General features: G+C 36.0%; 2 protein-coding genes across 4 annotated transcripts in view; one reads left to right on the top strand and one right to left on the bottom strand.

Annotated features, from left to right (window-relative positions):
* Nucleotides 1-156: 156 nt before the first annotated feature.
* LOC128198568 (tropomyosin-like) lies at nt 157-6,096 on the bottom strand. The gene is made up of 4 exons (XM_052884665.1): nt 5,287-6,096; nt 4,179-4,342; nt 2,750-2,952; nt 157-1,669 (listed from the first exon to the last, which is right to left on the bottom strand). The coding sequence occupies exons 1-4, from the start codon at nt 5,395-5,397 to the stop codon at nt 1,458-1,460; spliced, it is 690 nt and encodes a 229-aa protein (XP_052740625.1). The 5' UTR covers nt 5,398-6,096; the 3' UTR covers nt 157-1,457.
* A 1,255-nt stretch (nt 6,097-7,351) lies between these two features.
* LOC112049759 (coronin-2B) overlaps nt 7,352-15,845 on the top strand; it is a 33,483-nt gene continuing 24,989 nt past the window's right edge. Inside the window, exons 1-2 of one of the 3 annotated variants that reach the window (XM_052884759.1) lie at nt 7,352-7,506; nt 7,633-7,761. In XM_052884759.1, the coding sequence (XP_052740719.1) occupies nt 7,639-7,761 (123 nt within the window). In that variant the 5' untranslated portion in view covers nt 7,352-7,506; nt 7,633-7,638. Of the gene's footprint in view, nt 7,762-13,683; nt 13,855-15,845 lie in introns of all 3 variants that reach the window. The other 2 variants (XM_052884760.1, XM_052884761.1) reach the window with 2 other exon arrangements.

A 15,845-nucleotide genomic window follows, 5' to 3' on the forward strand; every position in this document is an offset into this window, starting at 1 on the left:
TTGAGAACCTCCTCCTTTTTTTGAAAAATATTGAATATACTTAATTCTGAAACAGTATTAATTATAACAGTATTATTAATTAATAGAGTAAGTTTAAGAATATGTATTTGAATCACATGCATATTTCCTATTGTTTTGTTACTTAGAAATATAAAGTTCTTACTCGTTATCTTTCGCTATCAAGTTGCTCTCTATTTCCATTATCTGAGTGCGCAAATCAGTCACGGTGTTATCTATATCTATCATATTGCTCTCTGCTTGGTTCAGCTGGTTGCGCAGATCTGTCAAGATGTTATCTTTATTTATCATGTTGCTCTCTGCTTGTGCCAGCTGGTGACGCAGATCTGTCAAGATGTTATCTTTATTCATCATGTTGCTCTCTGCTTGTGCCAGCTGGCGGCGCAGATCTGTCAAGATGTTATCTTTATTTATCATGTTGCTCTCTGCTTGGTCCAACTGGTTGCGCAGATCTGTCAAGATGTTATCTTTACTTATCATGTTGCTCTCTGCTTGTGCCAGCTGGTGGCGCAGATCTGTCAAGATGTTATCTTTATTAATCATGTTGCTCTCTGCTTGTGCCAGCTGGTGGCGCAAATCTGCCAAGATGTTATCTTTATTTATCATGTTGCTCTCTGCTTGTGCCAGCTGGTGGCGCAGATCTGTCAAGATGTTATCTTTATTTCTCATGTTGCTGTCAGCTTCTGTTAGCTGTTTGTGCAGATCAGTCAAGATATTCTCTTTTGCCGTTACAAGGTTCTTCGTGTCGGACAGTTGATTGCGCAGATCAGCCTGGGTGTTGCTCATTTCGCAGTGTAGAGCGGCGATGGTAGCATCGCGCTTTATCAAATATAATTTTTAATTTACTTTTGACCGCGCTATACCTACATATTTTTATAGTAATAATTGACAGACTAAGCAGATGGTCCACCAAATGGAAAAGTATATCCACAGTAACATGCAACGAACACATTCTAAAAAGAGCTTCAGATGACACAACTAGTCGACGGCCTCCGTGGTGCAGTGGTATGCGCGGTGGATTTACAAGACGGATGCCCTGGATTCGATCCCCGGCTGGGCTGATTGAGGTTTTCTTAATTGGTTCAGGTCTGGCTGGTGAGAGGCTTCGGCCGTGGTTAGTTACCACCCTACCAAAGACGTACCGCCAAACGATTTAGCGTTGCGGTACGATGTCGTGTAGAAACCGAAAGGGGTGTTAGCCAGCTTCCATCTTAGATTTCATCATCACTTAGCATTAGGTGAGATTGTAGTCAAGGGCTAACTTGTTAGTCGTCATGTCGCCATCAGGATCGTAATGAGCGTTTTTCAGGCGTCTAGATCTACAATCAACTTTGGGATCGTGGGTGTAGTTACAAACCTCAACGCAGTTGTTGGTTGTGTTGGTTGGGGTGGTTCGTGGCTCTCTCAAAATAAGTTTTCGATTTGTTTCATATACTGGGCTATTGTAGGGAGATCTCTAGGCTTATTCTAGTACGAATAGTTACCTTGTTAATGTTGATCTCAGCTGCTGCAAGCTGTTGCTTGAGTTTTTCTACAAGCGTCTCTTTCCCTTTGAGCTCATTCTTCATATTACCTAACTCAGTGTTGGCGACCTGTTGATACTCGGCGTACTCTTGCTTGAGTTGCTTCTGACGCTCGCTCTTGAGTTTCACTGAACCAAGTTTAGTTACAAGCAAATATATCAAAAAAATATAGCCACACTTTTTTAAATATTTATGTCTATCATTCTACTTCTACTTTTTCGGGCTAATTTCGGGAATCGCTTAACCGATTTTAATGGGACTTTCACCGGAAGATGGAGGAGATTATTGAGCAACACAATGGCCCGAAAAATCTGATTTTCACACGGGTATCAGCTAGTCAACAAAAATATACAATTTCACAAGACACTTTACACACAACATTACTTAAACGCGTGTTTTTATGAGCGCGTCCAATGCGCAACGCTCCGCGGTTGCACCCGCGTACTGTGTTTCTGTTCCCGAGAGAATACCGGGATAAAATATAGCCGATGACACTCACAAATAACGTGGCTTTCTAGTGGTAAAAGATTTTTTAAAATCGGTTCAGTAGACCCAAAGATTACCCCCTACAATACCACAAACTTGACCTCTTTATATTATTAGTAGTATTTATACATCGGTGCATTTGTAGCTTAAACGCCTGGATAGCGTGTAAGGTGACAACATGCCTATTGGCTAGCATTTTCTGAGTGTCTTAAATCCTATAAATCGCGTCATCGACTCGTTTAACCTCGTGTGCATAGACTCTAGGTCAGGGTATCACATTTAATATTAAGAAATAATTTCGTATAGTTTATGGAATAAGGGTTATAATCGATATTAATATTTTATTTGTATTTTTCTTCATCATTATCATCATCATCATTCTCAACCCATATTCGGCTCACTGCTGAGCTCGAGTCTCGTCTCAGAATGAGAGGGGTTAGGCCAATAGTCCACCACGCTGGCCCAATGCGGATTGGCAGACATCACACACGCAAGAATTAAGAAAATTCTCTGGTATGCCGATTTCCTCACCGTTTTCGAGACACGTGATATTTAATTTCTTAAAATGCACACAACTGAAAAGTTGGAGGTGCATGCCCCGGACCGAATTCGAACCCACATCCTCCGGAATCGGAGGCAGAGGTTATCCACTGGGCTATCATTGCTCTAACATGTATTATTATAAAAAAAAACTCTATCCTAGATAGTTGAATAGTACGCACTCTTCTCCACCAATTCGTTTACATTCCGCTCGGCGCTCTCACGAATGGCGACGTGCTCGCGCTGCAGGCCGCATACCACCAAGTCGGAGCGCGCGTAAGTTTCGCACAGCGCCGCCAGGTTCGCTTCGGTGCGCGAAGACGCCTCCTTGCACTGCTGCGTTAGCCCCTCCAGAACTTCGGCGATCTTGCGCGTGGCGTTCAGTCTGCCGCAACGATACTTTATACCAGCCCCCCTAGCCACGTGTCGTTAACGCTTCGAAAATTAGAAAGATGTATGTACATGACATTTGCTGTCGACAGGTCACGTGATCAAGATCTGTCATTCCCATACATTTTTCTAGTTTTCGAAGCGTTAGCGATCGTAGAAAGAGAATCGATGTGCCACTTGGCTTGGGGGGCCAGGGATGTAACGGAGGTAATTTATCGGAACCGAAGGTGGAGTCGGAGTTTTTAAATTTGATTTATCGGAGTCGGAATCGAAGTCGGAGGCAAGGTCAGAAGTGGTGCCAGGAGAGAGATTTTTTTATTTAAGGACCAATAAAACATTATTTAATCAAATTTTTTATTTAAACAAATAATACCTAAATATTGTCTACAATGTCGAGTTGCGTATTTAGGAAGTGTTAAAATTATAAGTATACATAAATATATAATGTAAGTAAACATCAAATTGTGCATGTGTGCGCTCAGTGGAGTTGTTAATACGGATCACTTTTCACAGTGATTTTGTAGGCACGTAACATATATATGTTAACATATATACTATATATTAACATATATACTATATATTAACATATATATATATATACTATAAAATTATCATTGGTCTGCCGTACAAACTCAACTGTTATGTATAGCTCGGAAAAGCTTCCATGGGAAAGTAAGCTTTTGAAGATCTCTCTGACGCAGTTGGTTCTCAACATAAAACTCGTGATTTAGATTCCCAGCTCGGTTCAGTTTAGGAATTTATATTTTCTATATCGATCGTCAAGGATCCTGCGCCACCAACCTAGCACCCAACCAGTAGTTATTGTCCGCGAGCCGCTCCTTCAGCTTCCAGTTCGCGTTGTCCTGCGCCACCTACCCAGTAGGCACCCAGTGGCTATTGTCTCAATGAATGCACACTAACTTGTTGAGGGTCTCTGCGCGATGGCGCAGCTCGTCCTGGTGGCGCCTGCAGCTGCAGCATGTTCTGCTGCAGGCGCTCGTGCTCGCCCCGCAGCTACGCGAGACACTCCTTCAGCTCCCAGTGCGCGCTGTCCTGCGCCACCTACCCAGTAGGCACCCAGTGGCTATTGTCTCAATGAATGCACACTAACTTGTTGAGGGCCTCTGCGCGAGCCGCTCCTTCAGCTCCCAGTGCGCGCTGTCCTGCGCCACCTACCCAGTAGGCACCCAGTGACTATTGTCTCAATGAATGCACACTAACTTGTTGAGGGTCTCTGCGCGGTGGCGCAGCTCGTCCTGGTGGCGCGCGGACAGCTCCTCGTACTGCATCTGCAGCTGCAGCATGTTCTGCTGCAGGCGCTCGTGCTCGCCCCGCAGCTGCGCGAGCCGCTCCTTCAGCTCCCAATGCGCACTGTCTTGCGCTACCTACCCAGAACCCAATTATTAGAATAAATTCAAATATTATAAAAGCGAGAGCTCGACAACCACTTGACGATCTCGATCTATTTATTATTTTGCAATTCTTACCCTTGAATTGAGGGTCGAGCTGTTTAAAACTTGGTACCTTCCAAGCTCTACAATTGGCTACCTTACATAGGTACCTACCCGTGGAAGGAGTTTATGCTGACAAACTTTTAGCCATTACACAATACAGCAAACATTACCTTACATGTAACAGGTCAGGATCAGTACTGAAAACTACTTTCGCCCATTTGTTTATTGAATGAAAAGTGTTTTTTAACAAAGAGTTTTTGAGGCAATCTACTCGTAGTATATTTTAGTACGTTAAAAAATATATTGCGATATCATTAATGATAGTTAATAATGCTTAATAATAGTTAGGCCAGGAATTTTTTAGACAACCTACTCGCAATATATTTAGGTACCCAGTGGCTATTGTCCCAATAAATTATGCAACTAACTTTCTAACGTATTAAAAATATAAAATACTTTTCATACAATGAACAGACGGGTGAAGGTCGTTTCTAATACGGATCTTTTACTATAACAAATAAGCTTAAATAATAAAAAAAACATTCATTAACAAGAAAATTTGCTAAACACTAATTTTCTTTGATAGATAAGTACTTACCTACTTCAATACTCAATTTCCAAGTATTTGGTGTGTACCTAGTTAGCAACTTATTAAATAGTAATATACCTATAATAAATATATAATAATTATAAACGAGGAGGAGGCGTTTTGACCACACCTGCATGAGATATAACATATACTTAATTTACGACATCCTTATAATTTTTTCTCATATATTTTGCTTTAGTAAGCATTTCGTAGGTACATATTGTGTACCGAAAAGTCGAAAACAATTACATGATTAGATATTATGAATTATTGTTATTATATTTACCTGTAATTTTATTAGCTCGACATTTTCCTTTTTTACTTTCTCTTGCACCTGGCTCAGGTCTTCACCTAATCTTTTTCTATTAGAAATTCTTTCTATAGTATTAATATCCATTCTTAACTATCTAAAAACAATTAAATAATTCAGTCAAGTGTAATATATGAAGAAAATATTAAATAATAACTATAATTATTATATGAAGAAAATTAACCTGTGAAATTTTAAAATTGAGAAAAGAAACTCGAAATTATTACGACGCCAACTTATAAAATGGCGTAAGTTCTAGAAAAAAATTCAAATTTTGCGCGTATTCAGTTGAAAAAAGCGGCAAACCATCGGCAAACTTTCAGTTTTTTTAATCTACGTACAGCTTTGGAATCTTAGTATAGGTAGTCCTTTTTTTATTTTTTTGTGAAATAGATAATAAAGTTGAATTCAGCTTCGTCCTCAGTTACGAAACTTAGAATGGTCTAAGTTACGAAAGGACATGTCCCAAAATGGGCCTTTATTATTTATAATTTATAAGCAGGTCTACAGTATTTATTACGTATAGAAGATACAAATTACTGTGTAGAAAATAATTTTCAGACTTTTTGGAACTCGCTAGATATTTTTTTTTTGTTTCGCTCCCTTGTCTACAAATTAAACATATACAATATAGCTTTGACTATTTAGACTATGGACCTGTTTCACACCCAAATTCACCAACAAAAAAGTCTGTCGTTTTTTGAGGGGGACGAGGTAAACTCACGCATTGAAAATATTTAACACAATTATGTAAAAAAATTAAGGAGCCACCATGACCACTTATATTTTGACCACACCATAATTAAATATATTCTGTGTCCATATACACACAACTATAAATTTGACTCGCAATACACACACGCGTAATTTTTACACAGAGTAACAAACACATCGCTTAGCCTATCCACAGAATATATACAAAGAATATTCGATTACTCGATCAATTTTTCAAAATAATCGATACTTTTTAGAATTTTTTTAAAAATTTGATAAAATTAAGGTAGAAATACTTACAAATAAAACATTACTTCATCTTTTACTAAGTTAAACTACAAGTTTTTGGCCGTTTTTTATGCCATTCAACTACACAAACCGGCATTTTTAGGGAGCTCTTTACATGACGAAAACGATTACAACAATAAAACATCGATTCTATAGCCACAGTTTTTATAAACGCGTTAGATCATTGATTTTGGATCTTTGCCAGAGGGGCAACGGTTAGCGAGGCAGGTCCTGTTATTAATGGTCGAAGACAATACAGTAAAAGTGTTCAAAACAGCCAAGCCAAGCCAAGCCGGTGTAAGGTGTCAATGTCTTGTAATATTGTCAAATGTCAATAAGACATAAGTTAAAAAGAAATTATATATCGTAGATAGCGAAAAATTAATCAAAAAAAATCCATAAATTGCTTTAAAAACGTCGAACGCTACTACGCGAAAACCACTGACAATCTGACAGGGTGTGAGTTACAAGCATGTTGCCTTGTTAAAAAATTAATGTTTTCATGCTAATGAAAAAAATACATTTTATTTAATTAATTAAAAAAGAATGCGCGTTCCAAATTTTTTTTTATTTTGTGTAATGTTTTAATCCCTATATTAATCTTCTTTTAAGATAAAAATAATTTGTTCTGCTTATTTGACACTCGGATAAAGGTCCAACCTCCATACAAAATTTGGACATGTCCTTTCAGTATTGAATAAAAGAAAAAAAAATATTTGACATCACTTCTGCCTCACTTCGTACTGAAAGAAAGTTCGAAAGAGTCTCAACTAGGGATGGAAATAAAAGAGAGTGGCAGTAACGATAATTTTAAAATATTTATTCAAATCAAATCTTTCGGCTTGCCCTGTTTTAAAGAAAAACTTTTTAAAACAGGGCAAGCCGAAAGATTTGTCACACTGAACGTTGGTGAATTTTGATACGATGCATCTCCATATCCAATTCCTCTGTGTAAACAAATTGTATATGGCAACCCTTAATAATGTCATTATCTTCTTTTGCTTCAAATCAAAAAGCCAAGAACCCATTTGTATAAAAAAGCAAGAATCTAGCTCTGTCAAGCCTCAAACCAATTTATATTATTAAAAAAAACATTAATTCGATTTTTTTTGTGCGTGATGAGAAGTGATTGTGAACTTGTGATTTGTGAAACGATTTTTTAAATAATTCTGTAATAAATTACTGCTGTGGATTGTAAATATTTTTATATAAAACAACTACATAATTCCTGTAGCACCAGCATTGTAGTGCCGCCTAACAAAGTTATTAATATTTATTGTCAAGCATTTTAAATCCTCGAATTGTTTTTTTCTAATACAGGATATTATGCCTCCGGTAAAAGATGATTTGATAAGAGAAATCAGTTGCATAGAAATAATAACTGAAAAGAGCCCAGCAAAAGGTACCGCGCTCGTAGATGTGAGAGCATGTAACAAGCCCGCCGCTAAGGTAAGTCCTTAAAAATTATGATAAATACCACGATTTTCATTTGTTAGTTATCGCTTATTACTTTTGCTTTGTTTTAATTACCGTATACTTCTATGAGGTTTATCTGTTTTATGTATGTGTAAGTACAAGTTAATACCGAGAATCCTAAAAGAGAAAATATATCCATTTTTTATTCACGCTGAAATTGTATTCTTTTCAACTTAAATTTATCTTTTTATCATGAGATCACCACGAAAATGTATGTACAGTATTATTGCTAATGTTAATCAATAGACTACAATGTAACACCCATATCAGCACTTCAGTTCTCTATCACAAATACATATAATATAATAGATTGTAATATCAACACAGAAACACTATTGGGGTTCACCTAATATAAATTTGTATACAGATTTCTTTAACTTTTTTGATCTGAGTGACGGTTTCTGAAAATTGTACTTCTATGGTACTGATGTGGATGAAAGTTTCTAAGAAAACCCTTCATAGGCTTATTAAGCCTATTTCTGAAGCCATGAATAGAAAAAAAATCCCTCCTACCTTCTAAACATAAAGCCGCCAATACTTTGAGTCCTTTTCATATTTATTTTTTTAGCCGGGTTTTAAGCCGGTAAGAGTTGGGCACTACCCAACATCCAAGAGGATTTTGAACCTGCTAAAACTGCACTCCCCACTCCTATATGTAGACATGGGTCTTAGACCCTCCTTGCTGCTCCATTGTAGGTTTGGGAGGTAACCTTTTTTTGATGATTAATATTGAGATACAAATATCTTAGCATTCCATGGATTCACTGTGCGGGTGTGAGGTCCTGAGCTGAGTCAGTAAACACAATAATATCTTGAATTTATTCCTGCAAAGAGTAGTATAGCTCTTGACTGTAAATTTTTTCCGACCACTCTTACCATTGAGCTATTGAGGCTTCAGTTATTATTGAATTGTCAACCCATATCTGGCTCACTGCTGAGCTTGAGTCTCCTCTTCAAATGAGAGGGGTTAGGTCAATAGTCCACCACGCTGGCCCAATGCGTATTGGCAGACTTCACACATGCAGAAAATTAAGAAAATTCTCTGGTATGCAGGTTTCCTCACTATGTTTTCCTTCACCATCTGAGACACGTAATATTTAATTTCTTAAAATGCACACAACTGAGAAGTTTGAGATGCATGCCCTGGACCGGATTAGAACCCACACCCTCCGAAATTGGAGGCAGAGGTCATATCCACTGGGCAATCGCGCCTTACATTCTTGAATTATAATAATAATAAGCCCTTTATCCTGTGTTAAGAAAGTACAATATTTTAAACATTACATTTTTTTTTAAAGAATGTTTCTTAACATAGTGTGCCTTTTGGCATAGGCCGTTATTGCATAAATAATATTATTGAATGTTATTGCATAAATATATGGATAAGTCCTTCATATTAAACAATATAATAAAAAAATTTATAAAAAAATACAACCGACTTCAAAACCTAGAAACGTACCCACTAAACTAAAAAGCGAAAAATAACATCATAATATGTTCTACCTGCTGATCAGTATGAAGGCGGTGCTAAGCCGGTGATGTATTAATTCAAGCCATGTGAGAATATCTTATAGATTTAGATTTTGCATACAGTGTTGTTTCATGTTCTCCTGTCAGAAATGGCTTAAATTAAGACAGCACCAGCTAAGCACCGCCTTCATACTGATCAGCAGGTAGAACATATTATGATGTTATTTTTCGCTTTTTAGTTTAGTGGGTACGTTTTTAGGTTTTGAAGTCGGTTGTATTTTTTTATTAAATTTTTTATTATTTTTCCATTTTTAGTGTAAAATTTCATCTCAACCCAATTAATCAAGCCCAAGCACAAGGTAGCTACCGTAAACCGTTAAGGAGTTCCCTTAATTGACCTTGGTCTTCATCATCAGACCCCTAATAACAGACACAACTCATCTAGGTAGAAAGTTCTCATTAATACAAATTAATCAAGCCCAAACAAAAGGTAACTGCTGTAAATCGCCGAGGAGTTCCCTCGTCTGTTTTATGGCTCCATTATCAGATCGATTTTAAACCTTCATAAAATTGTAGTGCTTAAAAATAGTAAATGGAAAAGTTTACGAACACACTAGACACCCATATAATTTTCGAAAGTTCCCCTCAATTTCTCCAGGATTCCATCATCAGATCTTGACATGATGGCAATGGGACCAAATGGGGACTATACCGTTTCAAACAAAAAAAGAATTTTTGAAATCGGCCCAGGCGTCTTTGAGTAATCGGTGTACATACATAAAAAAAAAAAAAAAATACTGACCAAATTGAGAACCTCCTCCTTTTTGAAGTCGGTTAATAAGGATGGCCATACTATTCAATCATTGACTCATTTGCTTTTGAATGAGTGAGGTTATTGTTTTAATATTGATTGATCTCATACACTCAGCAATGTGTTCTTTCTCTCTCTTTCAGTTTTACAGTAAAAAAGTTTTTGAATCAAATTTTGAAAGTGTCATTGTTGTCCATTTTTGACCTTTATGATTTCTTTAGTTGTATGGTGGTAATTTTTGGTCAATGGCCTTGTTTGATTAGCCTGTGGATCATATAGTCCTGACTTCCAGTTCTGGGTAAGGCTATAAAATGACAGGGTTTTCTTTTTTCCAAATGATTTAGGAGCCTCTTGGAGTTCTGTAAAAGACACCCAAACTACCTCAGTGAGCATGATCAGTTATCAAAAATTTTGTTAAGAGCTCCAAGTAGGTTTGAATCTGGCCAAGGGCATGCACTGCCCACTTTTCAGTTATGTGCATTTTAAGAAATTAAATATCACATGACTTAAACTGTGAAGGAAAAATCATCTTGAGAAAACCTGCAAACCTTACAATTATCTTAATTCTCTATGTGTGTGTTGAAGTCTGCCAGTCCGCATTGGGCCAGTGTGGTGGACTACCTCAACTCAGCCTCTCTCAACGTCATTAGAGACCTGTGCTCAACAGTGAATCACAGTGAGTGTTGATCATGATGAATTCTTCTTAGTGCCTTTCCATTAATGAAGGTTGGTGGTCAGCTTTCTAAACTTCTCTTTGTCCATGGCTAGGCGGAAAGTTCTCTGACTGTCATTATGCCACTGCACTCCCTTATATTTTGTAACCAAGACTTCTTTCTTCTTCCTACTCTTCTGTAGCCTGTAATCTTGTCTATCATAATGGTTTGAAGCAGTTTTGTCGCAAAATATGTCCTAGGTACTAGATCTTCCACTGCTTGATGAATTAGTGTAAAGGTATTAATCACCTCAATGTTTATTAAATTCTTTAGCTATGCAGGTTCTGATCATAAGGATCCTATGTTTGTAGACATGGTTGGAGCAGCACTTTGAATCTGAGTTCCAAACCCCTTTTAAAGAGAAAGAGAGGCCTAACATTGAAAATAGGTTAAGAATTTTTATAAGTTGTCAATACTTAATACATACAGGGTGTCCCAGAATTAATGGATAAAACAATAGACCATCTAATTATCTAAAACTAATAATAAATCCCTAGGCTGACCAAGTTATATTTATTTTATTGGATTTTTAAAATTTTCCTATCTTGAATCAGATTTTTTAATGCTGTAGCTTTTAAAAATGATGTTTTATTTGTTTGTAGGAATTGTGAGTGAGTGTAGTGATAATTTTTGTTTCACTGAGATGATAGATGATCAGGTCATCATAATTATGGGACACCCTGTAGAAATGAAATGGATGTGTCTGTTTGTAATTTCAAAATAAGTATGTTTTTTGTTTTTAAAGTTATTTACATAAGACTAAAACGAAAACTAGCCTTGTCTGGCTAATCTTTGGAACGGCTGAACAAATTCAATTTATCAATTTGAATGGGACTTTTACAGATAGATAGAAGAGGTTATTGAGCAAAATATTGGCTACCTACCTTTTATCCTAGGATAAAATATATGTTTTCTGCGGTATTCGTAAAAAACTAAATTTCACACGGAAAAAGTTGCAAATGTAATGAAAATTTGTGTTCTAGTAAATAAAAATTGCAAAAAAATACAACAAAAAGCTTAGTGATACATTAAGTATGCCAGTAATTCTTGGAAACGAGTTTGCTTTGAGTAATAATGTACTAATGCAGTTAGTTACATAAGCAGTGACTATCTGTAAGTAATTGTTTCGTTTGCACTGCTTTGAAAGGCAACCTAGAAACTTGTTAACACTTTCATAATTATTTTAATAATCATGTCATAAATGAAGAATTGAGTTGAATAACTTGTATATATGCTGATAACAGTACAATAATAGAGAACTAATGTGATAACTATAAAACAATCTTTAAGTATTTGACATTATCACATCATACTATGATAATATTATCATGTATGTACATCTATCAATATATAAAAACGAGTCGGTATTTGGTTGTTGACATCGCTAACTTGAGACTTGCTTAACCAATTTCAGTCATCTTTTTAGAGGGTTTTTATGGAACGAAAAATTGAAAAAATTGTCCATAACATTAGAATATTTCAGGAAATTTAACTATTTTATGGAAATACCTGTACTATTATTATATTATCCTAATAAAAAACTTCCTGAAAAATATAATAAGTATGTATGTAAATATTGAAACTTCATTCCATAAAGGAATAGTAGAGAAAATCACAGACAAACATAGTATAGTACCTATTTCAACATAATATATAGTATTTATCTCTACTTATAAAGATCTCTATGATGAACAGTATTTATTAAGTACTATTCATCTAAGTGTGTCTATAAAATTTGTGAATTGCACCTTATTGCGGTAATCTATATACATATTTTCATTTTTAAATGGACATTATGATCGATGTTTATAATAATATGAAATTTATAATAGTGAATCGTCCCTAATGACGCGTGGCGATTGTAATTGAAATATTTTTTATTAGGTAGGTAGGTTAGATATCAGTATACATCGTGCTACACCTATTACACCCCGGCATGTAAATTGAACTAAAATGACAGGTTGTCTGCACAGGTGCAATCGTAAACAAAAGTGTTAGTCGCATGCGCCATGATTGCTTTATTTATTAAAGATGTTAAATAATTGTAACTTTCGTACTCAAGCGATTGCAATTAACGTAGTTTATAACATTACTATTTGACGCCCGCGACTGCGTCCGTCGTCAACTCTCCTTAATATGACCGGCCTTGTCGCAAAAACCGTTCTATCTATAAACTACCTCCCTGTCAAATTTCATTTTTGTACGTCAAATGGTTTTCGAGCTTTCGTGATGAAATGACCTTTCACATTTAAAATATATATACGTATATTAAAATTTATAAATTTATATTTTTTTACTCATGGCACCTTTTACCGTCCGTTTTATAATATTGAATTCAATATAAGAAAAACAAATGTAGTTATTACTACATGCTTAGTACTTTTTAAAATTTAATTGTACTTAATGTTTTGTGAACATTAAGTTCAAAGCACTTATCTAGTCAGCAATCATATAAGATCTCTAAATAACTTGTAATTATTCCGAATGACTTTCGAGTAAAAAAAAAACTAGTAAAATTTTACATTCAGCCATTCAGCATAATATTTGCATACATTTATGAAAGTGATATCAAAACTGTTATGTATTGCATAAAACGTGTTACGCAATACACTAAATGTTTTAGGTAAATTGTACTTAATTGATATACTGTCTATCAGAGCTATCGCTTGTACACATTACAATGGATATATTTTCTCCCAGCATCACTTGTGACTTGTACATTTCACTTTTTTTTTCGCTTGTCGCCCGACGCACGCGTCTGGGCCTCTGTTCGCACACGAATAAAACAGTTTTGAGTGTTCACTTGTCATGTAGAAGACTTGTTTTTAGGTACTTTTAATTTGCACATTGCCATTTTATGTTCTCCTATCATTTTTTTTTTGTTCTTTGACATTTTTTCAGTGTTTGTTTAGCAGCTCGTGATGTGGGCAGCATAAGTATCAGTACTTTTGTTTACATGATTATGTATTGTAAAATGCACAAAATGTGTTCATAGTTTATATGGAGTGTGAATCTTATGTAGTGCATGCCTTGAAATTGCACCCGAGTAGTGGCGAGATGACAAATTCACAGGTAATGGTGCATCTTTTAATTTATTTTTATGTAAAATTGCATGTTAAAATATATTTTATTTGTTGTTTAATTGTGAGCACTAGTAGTTACTATATATTTGTTAAATTTGAAAAAAAAAATAATCAAACTCAGGACCTTTCCTCATTCAAACATTGGACAATTGTGGCAGAAAGGTTGTTTTTAACTTTAGTAATATGTACTAAATATAACTGAGATTTAAAAAATGCTCTTCTTTTTCATTGAATAAAAGCCTTTTTCATATTATAAATAATTATAGGTACCTACTATAACCTTTCTTTTAAATATGCATTTAAAATATATCTAAATATTGTCGGTTTAGCCGCAACAGACAGACTGAAAGACTTAATTTCTTATTACATCAGATTACACTAATAAAATGAAGGCGAAAGTGTGTGTGTGTGTAAGTATGTTTGTTGCTCCTTGGCGCTGCGGCTGCTAAAGCGATTTGGCTGAAATTTGGAATGGAAATAGATATTACTCTAGATTAACACATAGGCTACTTTTCATCCCGGAAAAATTTATGGTTCCCGCGGGATTTGTGAAAAACTGACTTCCACGCGAACGATGTCGCGGGTGTCCGCTAGTTTATAATATGTATGGATATTCCAAAATAACTGAGTAAGTCAGTCAGTATTTATATATTGGCAAGGGGCCGTCCTTGCATAGCAAATTGCTTATCTAAATGCAGGAACGAAAAATAAAGAGATATACTCGTATATAAGCTAAGTACACTTTTCGGTCAGTTTCGCGTATAACAAATTTTTATCTTTATTTTGTTGAATTTCTTTAGTTACCACCAAGAAAATTACATAGATAGGTAGTTAGTTCCTTTTTCCGTCTTTTATCTGAAGCAAAAATTAAATAGTTACGCGTTCAGAGAACTTACAAAATTAATTAATAACCACTTCATCACTTTTACTGTTGGAAGTTTCTACACGTTTTTCGACGTCTATGAGAAAAATGTTTGAACAATAGTGTTAATTATCACACCTTGCGTGTTTACTTGCCGACCCATCACAGAATGCCGTTTTCTATATGACGTTTAATAGAATTAAAATACCAATAAATAATTTTTACCGAGAGCTTGCGATAGCCAGACTTATTATATTTTATGAAATCTGAAAAAAGACTCTCAACCGTCTTAAATTTTTTAAATAATATTTGCCATATCTTTTAAATATGATCAATATTCCCATTCCCCTCCAACTAGTCGGTAAAGACTGTGTTAGGAGTGGGTACGACAATAGACCAACGGGGCGGGGATCGTACCGCCACCCCTCGGTGATGAGTCCGACCGCTCTTAGCGTCGAGCTATTGAAGCTCTCCAGGTCGCCAGTATCTGTGTTTTAAGAGGACTATATACTTTAAAGGTCTCTGAGGGTTGCCAAAAAGCTAAGGGTCTGACGACTGGAGACATGATTCCTCTTGATATTCCGTAGACAATATTAAAAAAATACGTTTTATACTTGGAAAATTGAGGATCTGGAGTCCTGAAACCTGCTACTTTCCAAAGCCACCATAATCCAAACTCCATAATTGGCTACCGTATTTACCTATGGTAGGTGCATAGACTGAAAACTTCCAGCCTTTTTTTATAAGTTAGAGGAGGATGAAATTCCACACCCCTTTCGGTTTCTACACGATATCGTACCGGAACGCTAAATCGCTCGGCGGTACGTCTTTGTCGGTAGGGCGGTAACTAGCCACGGCCGAAGCCTCCCACCAGCTTTCTCAAAATAAGGTAGGTACATCAGGCTATTGCAGGCTCTCGTTCTAGGTCTTATATGACTAAAGTACATAATTGTAAATATTTTTTAAAAGAGCGTTTATCATATGCGAGTGTACTTGACAGGACCCTCTTTCCTACTGGATTAGTCTGGGCAAATGCCCATGTCCCCACGACCAATAGGGACCCATAGTTACTCTCGGGTCATCAATCGATAACGAACGTTCATTATGGTCCATATAAT

This window comes from Bicyclus anynana, chromosome 12, assembly GCF_947172395.1.
Source record: "Bicyclus anynana chromosome 12, ilBicAnyn1.1, whole genome shotgun sequence".
NCBI classification, from domain to species: Eukaryota; Metazoa; Arthropoda; class Insecta; order Lepidoptera; family Nymphalidae; genus Bicyclus; species Bicyclus anynana.

Excerpts from the sequence above, each read along its gene's own strand:
- LOC128198568 (XM_052884665.1), bottom strand. The coding sequence starts at position 5,397 with ATGGATATTAATACTATAGAAAGAATTTCTAATAGAAAAAGATTAGGT. Across the intron at positions 4,343-5,286 it reads TCGAGCTAATAAAATTACAG|GTAGCGCAAGACAGTGCGCA; the intron begins GTAAATATAATA and ends GGTTCTGGGTAG. Across the intron at positions 1,670-2,749 it reads AAACGAATTGGTGGAGAAGA|TGAAACTCAAGAGCGAGCGT; the intron begins GTGCGTACTATT and ends AACTTGGTTCAG.